The sequence below is a fragment of the Ailuropoda melanoleuca genome, chromosome 9 (genome assembly GCF_002007445.2).
Source record: "Ailuropoda melanoleuca isolate Jingjing chromosome 9, ASM200744v2, whole genome shotgun sequence".
Taxonomy (NCBI): domain Eukaryota; kingdom Metazoa; phylum Chordata; class Mammalia; order Carnivora; family Ursidae; genus Ailuropoda; species Ailuropoda melanoleuca.
The window spans coordinates 102,283,486-102,290,413 of record NC_048226.1 but is presented as its reverse complement, the minus strand read 5'-3'; the positions used below and the strand labels follow the sequence as shown (position 1 = coordinate 102,290,413).

The 6,928-nt window shown below is 61.9% G+C and overlaps 1 protein-coding gene across 5 annotated transcripts; it reads left to right on the top strand.

The window, feature by feature from the left end:
* The first annotated feature begins 363 nt into the window (after positions 1-363).
* Positions 364-6,650, top strand: LYNX1 (Ly6/neurotoxin 1). Of its 5 annotated transcripts, none has more exons than XM_034668704.1 (5): positions 364-452; positions 1,655-1,724; positions 1,985-2,166; positions 2,379-2,480; positions 2,689-6,650. In XM_034668704.1, exons 3-5 carry the CDS (start codon positions 2,115-2,117, stop codon positions 2,877-2,879), a joined length of 345 nt encoding a protein of 114 aa, XP_034524595.1. In that variant the 5' UTR covers positions 364-452; positions 1,655-1,724; positions 1,985-2,114; the 3' UTR covers positions 2,880-6,650. The 5 variants fall into 5 exon arrangements, 4 of the variants coding, with proteins under 4 accessions (XP_034524595.1, XP_011226201.1, XP_002921641.1 ...); XM_011227899.3 differs by lacking the exon at positions 364-452 and adding an exon at positions 604-611; XR_004627960.1 differs by lacking the exon at positions 364-452 and having other exon boundaries at positions 2,689-5,454; positions 6,248-6,650.
* The last annotated feature ends 278 nt before the right edge of the window (positions 6,651-6,928 follow it).

Below are 6,928 nucleotides of genomic sequence, written 5' to 3'. Positions count from 1 at the left end.
GGCTCATGAAAATCTTAAATTTTGCCTAAAACAGAACAAAAAGTTAAATGGTGAAGTAAAGTTACATAAGTAAAAACAATTATTTAATTTTGACATTATTATGGTTGGAGGGAGTCCATGAAATAGTGGGACCCTTTCAAGGCTTGCCTTTACACTTTGGTAGATGGGACCAGGTGTGGGGACTGCAGCCCAGAAATGCTGGGTACAATGCGGAAGTCCCTCGGCATCTAAGGCGCGGCCAGGTGGGGACCCAGGGAGCCGGGTCCAGGGTCCTGCACCCCGGGACTGCGGCATGCAGCACCTCCGTTGAGCTGGGCTCAGGGAATAGGGCCCGCGAGACGGCGTGGGCGAAGGGGCGAAGTGCATCCGGCAGAAGCAGGCGGAGCACAGGGAGACGCAGAGGATTCGGCCGGGTGACCGCGGCCAGACCCCGCCGAGAAAGCTCCTGAAAGGTGCGCGTGCTGCCGAGGATCGCGTGGGTGTCGCCGCGGGGCAGCTCTCCGCGGTACCCATCTGCGCCACGCCGCGTCCGGGGGGGTTCGACGCAGGTGGGCGGCGGGCTGGCTGAAGCGAGGAAGAAAGGGGGTGGGGGTGGGNGCGAGCTGCCGCGAGTGAGTCCCGGGCGCAGCGGGGGTACAGTGTGCTGAAGGTCACGGTCGAGGTCACCCCGAAACCTTCCCCCTCTGCTGGGGACCGCAGTCTTTGGGGCGGGGCTCTCCGGGAGGGGGCGGGAAGCGCTGGAGCCGCAGGCCTGGCCTCACTCTGGCCTTTGGCATCCTGAAGTTGACTCTTGGGAGATGGGTCCTGGAAGAAGGGTCGGTTGGATGTTCCGGAGAAGGGCGGAGTATAATTTAGTACCCTGGGGTGGGGCCCTGCTCACCCCCCACCGCCCCCGAATATCCCCGCAGGGCGGAGGGGTGTCGTAATCCAGTTTCCCCCCACCCCTTACCAGGGATTGGACGTCTTCGTCCTAAACACCCTATGGAAACTGGGAAGTTAGTTGCCCCAGACCGCCTCCCCCCATACACTCAAAGCGCACTTCCCCTGCTGCGGGGTCAGAGCTCAGCCAGGCCGGGAGCTCCCGCTGTGGCCAGGGACTCAGACCTGAAAGGCCCAAGTAGGGCTGGGCTCTGGAGGTCTTCCTGGGAGAGCGGCCCCCACCTGGGCCCTGAAAGGAGCAGAAGTGGGGGACCCACTCAGGGATACCCCAGTGATGTGGTTGTGGAATATAGGTGAGGTTTGGTAGGGTGGCGTCCGGAGCCCACCGCCAAGAAGGAATTCTTGAGCTGTCGTTGGTGCAAAAAGGTGCCTTTATTTAAGCAAGGGGACAGCCCCACCCCCGACACCGCAGCAGAAAGAGCTGCACTGGGGCTGTGAGGGGCAGTTGATTCTATACTATAGGGTTGGGGGAGGTAAGGAAAAAGGGAGGTTTTCAAAAGACCTTTCATATACTAAAGAGGACCTACAAGATACTGGAGGCCTTGCCATTGTCAAGTTCAGGTTTTTTCCCCTGTAGTAAAGCAATAACATTTCTACAAGTAGGAGCTTCCTGGAAGAACGACGAGCAACCCACCCAGGAGTGGGGGTGGGGGGAGGTCGCAGGGGCCCAGCTTACGCTTTGTCTTCAGCCAACCTTCTGCTCCCTCCTCACCAGGAGCAACTGGGAGGAGAAGCAGTGAGGAGAGACCCACCGCTGGGGCGCAGTCCCGCACTCAGGGCCCGAGGTGAGGAGGGGCGGTGTGTCAGGCTCCCATAGGGCCCCTGCATCAACCATCCCCCCTTCAGTCTGCACCACAGGTGTCCTGTGTTTGCAGATACCCGTCTCTCCCCTTGGAATGTCCCCCACCCTGCTCCCTTCTCATCTCTTTCTGTGTTCCTTCCTCCAGGAGACCTGACACCCTGAGTTCGGTGGCTCTTCTGTCCGGGTCCCCTGGGCTCCCTCAGTCCTTGTGGTGATCACCTGTCTCTGTCCCCCTCTGTGCAGGGCTGCAGTTCTTCCAGTAAACCAAGAGCTCCTGGAGGGCAGGGGTCGTCTGACCGCCTCTGTGCCCTGCCCCAGCCCCAGACTGAACTGTTCACCTCACCACGCCCACTCTGTCCTCTCACCTCCAGCCATGGCACCCCTGCTCACCCTGTTCCTGGTGGCCCTGGTGGGCCTTCCTCTGGGTAAGACGAATGGAGAAAGAAGGATGGGCAGCCCCATGTTCAGGGGCAGGTGGGACGGAAGCGGGGAGGGAGGCCAGAATGCCTAACCCCCTCTCAGTCCAGCTGTTCTGCCCCAGGAAAGCTGATGGGACCTGGGGTCTGATGGGCTGGAGGAGGGGCCTCTCCCTGCTCTGGGACCCCCATCCAGCTCCCACCCATCCCCCGGCCCCCAGCCCAGGCTCTGGACTGCCACGTGTGCGCCTACAACGGGGAGAACTGCTTCAACCCCATGCGCTGCCCGGCCATGGTCACCCACTGCATGACCACGCGTACTTGTGAGTCCACCGGCGCCCCCAGCAGCCCTGCCTGGGAAGCCCGAGGGGTGCTCCTCCCTGCCCCCAGGAGTGTGGGACCCTGAGGAGGGAGGCTCCCACTTGCCCTAGGATTCTTTCTGGGAGCACCTGGCTGAGGCAGACCCTGCCCTAAAGGCCCCGGCCACCACGGGGGGCCAACCTGGGGTCCTCGCCCGCCTCCCCTCTGCAGACTACACCCCGACCAGGATGAGGGTGAGCAAGTCCTGCGTGCCCAGCTGCTTCGAGACCGTGTACGATGGTTACTCCAAACACGCCTCTAGCACATCGTGCTGCCAGTACGACCTGTGCAACAGCGCCGGCCTCGCCAGCCCCGGGGGCCTGGCCCCCATCCTCCTGGCTGCCCTCTGGGGTCTGCTCTAAACCCCGCCCCCACCCAGAGGCACTCAAGGACAAAGTTCCGAGAGGCACAGCCCTACCCTTTCACCCTGCACACCCCACCCACCTTCTGCGCTCCCAGCGCCTCCCCCCCGCCACACCCAGGACGGCCTTCTAGAGGGACTCGGTGCCCATCTTCCTGGGCCTTGCTCCCAGACCACAACCTTCCATTCTCGAAAGGTTGATGTGGCATCAGCCCTCCCGAAGGCGTCTGACAAAGTGTGCTGCTAGCCGGTCCTCAGTATGCTGAGGACCACTGATGTGAAGGGAGACTTGGACCACATTCCAGCAACTCTGGGAGCGAGACCCTGCCCCGGTCTGCCCAGTAAGCGTGTGGAGGCGCAGGGGAAAGTAGGGACCCAGGATGGCTGGAGGACCGTCCTGGGAAGAAGGGCTTTCTGGGGGGCCAGGAGGGCTGCCTTTGTGCCTCTGACTGAGGCCAGGTGTGGCACCGAGGGCCGTGGGAGGAAGGCCTTTGTCCCTGTCAGCTGTCCCAGGTTGGAGTGCCAGGAAGCCCTGTGGATCCAGGCGGCCCTTGGCTGGGGGGTTGGGGGTGAGCTCATCCAAAAGAGGACCTCAGGCCCCCAGCCCCAGAAGCCTGGCTAGAGTTTCTTCCCTTCTTGCTCTGCCCCTCCCTGACCTTCCCCGCCTCCCCACCCTGGCCTGAGGCTGGCGGCACTTGGGGGCAGGGCAGACAGGCCGCTATATTTGGTGGGGCTTGAGAGCTGGCTGATCCCAGGGCTATTTTCAGCAGGGAGGGAAGGGAGCTAGGTGGGGCCGAGAGAGCCCGGTCTTCAGCCCTAGTGTGCCCCTTGATGGAGGGGGCTGAGCCAGAGCGGGCACCTGAGAGACTGTGCCCACCCGAGTCAGCCGGGGCGGGATCCTGGGAGTCCATCCGGGACAGCGACTGGGAGAGGTGGGGTCCGGAATGCAGACGGCCAGGCTCCCTCCAGACACGCGCCCCGGGACTTCCTCTGCAACCCCAATCCCAACAACCACTGGCCACACTCACGTCCAGCTGGCCCCTCTCCGCTCTGACCTGCAGGCCTGGCTGAATGAGAGCTGGCCTTGGCCCCAAAGGCTGAGCCCATCAGCCTGAGGATCTCCACAGGACCCTTTACCCTCTGACTCTGCCCGAGGGGAGAGAGAGAGGTCCACCCTAGGCTGAAGAGCTCCATTGATTCAAGGAGTGGTCTGCAGGTACCCCCAACCCAGTGGGGCATTGGGACCCCCAAGGGCCCAAGAATTGGCATTGTTTAAAGGGTACCCAGCCTAGGTGAACCCCATCCCTGGCCTGGTTTGGGAAACAAGAGTCCGCCCAGCACAGACCATTCTGGATGAGGGTGGCCCTGGAAACACCGGTCTTCCTTCCAACGAGACCACACTGGGCATGCAACCTTGTGCCCCAGGTCACACAGGGCCTGAGGCCTTACCTGACCAGTGTCCCAAACTGTCTGGGCCTAAGTTGGCAGGACTGTGGCAAATGCCTATGTGGTGGAATTGTTCCTGGAGCTCAGGAGCCCGTGGCCCCAAAGCGTGGTCTTCATCAGGGGACCCTGTGCTGGACACTCTGACTTGAGAGCTTCACCCAGCACTTCCAGAGCTCAAGGGATTGGGAGAGCCTGAGTGGGGGTTCTCAGGCAGAGCTGGTTGGACCTCCCAAAAGTTCCAGGAAGACAGGCCTCATCCTGGGTGGGAGGGAGTTGTATCCCCAGGAGTGTCTGGTCAAGAGCTCAGTCCCCACAGGAGACCTGGGTGTCTCCAACACCCTGAAGCCCAATCCGGTGTGAGCCTTTCCCTGGGGGAGGCTGGGAGGAAGCCAGACCCCAGCCCTGAGCTCCCACAGGTCTATCAGGAACCCCAGGAGCGGTCAGCCTCGGGGAAGTGACCCAGCTCCCCCACAAAGCTGGCCGGAAGGCCTGCACAGGCCTCTGGACGCGGAAGTCGGCTGGAAGAAGGGGTGGACGTGGGCCGCAGCCCTAGCCACCCTTGGCCACCTGACTCAGTGGGAGAGGCTTGGAAGCAGTTGTTGAACTGCTTGTGTAAGACCTTTGTCCTGGGTCAGCAGGTGTCCTAGGCCACAGCTGGGAGGAGCACAGGATCAGTCCTCCCTCCACTCGGTGGATGATGAAGTTAGAGCCCTGCCTGGCCACCTGTGGGCTCTGCAGCCACTGAGAGCAGGGAGCCGGGCTTGCCGCAGTATGGGGGTGCTTCTAATACCTGCCTCCTGTCCCCAACGGTCATCCTCCACTGTGACCTGGTCCAAGTCCAATACCCACAACGTTGCACCCGGCCCACGAGACCATGCCACCCACCCCACCCACAGGCCCCTGGCTGGCTGGGCTGTCCTCCGAATCCAGCACAGAGCCCTTGGGAGGCCCTCAACTAATAATGGGGCCGGCCCCTAGTGGGAAGCCTGTGACAGTGGACTCCAAGGGCAGTGCCAGAGGGGATGGCACCGAGAAGGACGGGAGCTGACCTCTGTCTTCCCTGTGCCCCGGCCGCAAGCACGCCACGACCACCCTTCGAGGTTGGAGCCATTATCATGCCCCCTTTACAGGTGAGGAAGCTGAGGGACAGTGGGACGGCCTTGCCCAGCCACCACGCCCCTGCCCCGCTGTGCAGTCTTCTCCCACCAGCTGCGAGGCTGCATCCCTGAGCCTGGGGCGGGGAAGCCGAGGAGAGGGGCTTATAAACTGAAAACAATCTGAGCCTGTGAAATAATTATAAGAGCTTCAGATCGGGAAAGCTCTAGAAGGAGAAGAGTGGAACCAGAGATTTGAGAAGCCATGAGGCCCCCAGCCAGGCAACCAGCCCTGTCTCTGTGTCCCGGGCCATGGGCTGGGGTTGTAGAGGAGGGCACAGGGGCCAGGCCCGTGGCTCCAGGCTTCCAGCAGGCAGTGGGCATGCCTGCTGTGGGGATCCGTCCAACAGAGCCGAGTACCCCCTCGATGTGAATAGATGCCCGGGCTCCTCAAGGCTCTCCGTGGCGCTCAAGTCTGGAAGCAGCCTGAACATCTCTCTCTGCTGTGCCGCCTCCTGTGGGTGCCCTCGGAGACAGTGGAGGAGCTGGGGCTGCAGGCACTGACCCTGGGGGCACAGGTCAGGGTCTGCAGCCGAAGGACGCTCCCAAGCTGTGCGGGCAACCTGGTCCGTTGCGTGCACGAGGCACCAGGGAGGTGGTGGCCGGTGCGGGCAGGGGGCAGGGGGGCTGGACCAACCACCCCATCTCCCTTTGCAGTGGCTGATTTGTTTGTTAAACATGTATCTTACCTCTGAAAAGGGTACAAAGAAACTGGGACGCCTCTTTCTCTCTCCTGCCCCTACTCAGTGAGTTTTGTTGGCTCCTACAGCTCGGGGTGCCTGGAGGTCATCACTCACATCTCTGAGCCTCAGCTGTCTCATTGACAAAATGGGAATGAGAGTGAATGGGAACGGGAGTGATAGTGGCCTCGGGAGGATGGACAAGGCTGTGAGTGTACGTGCCCAGCCCAGGGCCTAGCACACAGGAGGCCTCCGATGGACAGACAGACGGATCGATGGGTGGTCCCTCTTCCCTCCATGCCACTTGCAAGGTCTGCGCACTTCCAGGGCCGTGCCCCTACTGGGAGCTAATGCTAACCCCTAGCCCTGACCCTGACCTTGACCAGCATGAGAATCTGCCTTCAGGCCAGGGCTCCCTTCTTTGCTCGCACGATGCACCTCAGAGAGGCCCCCTCAGTGTCTCGAGTGTGTGAATAAATGGATGAATAAACACGTTTGCCCTTCTCTCCGTCCTCACCAGCCACCGCGGTCTGAGCTCAGCTCCCCTCTCCAGTCTGGTGCGGCTGGTCATGCCGGCTCCGTCGGTCCCAGACTCCAGTTCACCCTGGCTCATCCAGTTGCCCTTGGAGCCAGAGCTGGCACAGGGCAAGGGGACGATCCGTGGGAGGGGAGCGAGCAGGAGAGGCGGGAGGGTCCTGTGGCTCCAAGAGAAAGAGGCAGGCCCACAAGTCACCCAGCTGCTCCCTTTGAGAGGAGTCCCTAGAGAAGGC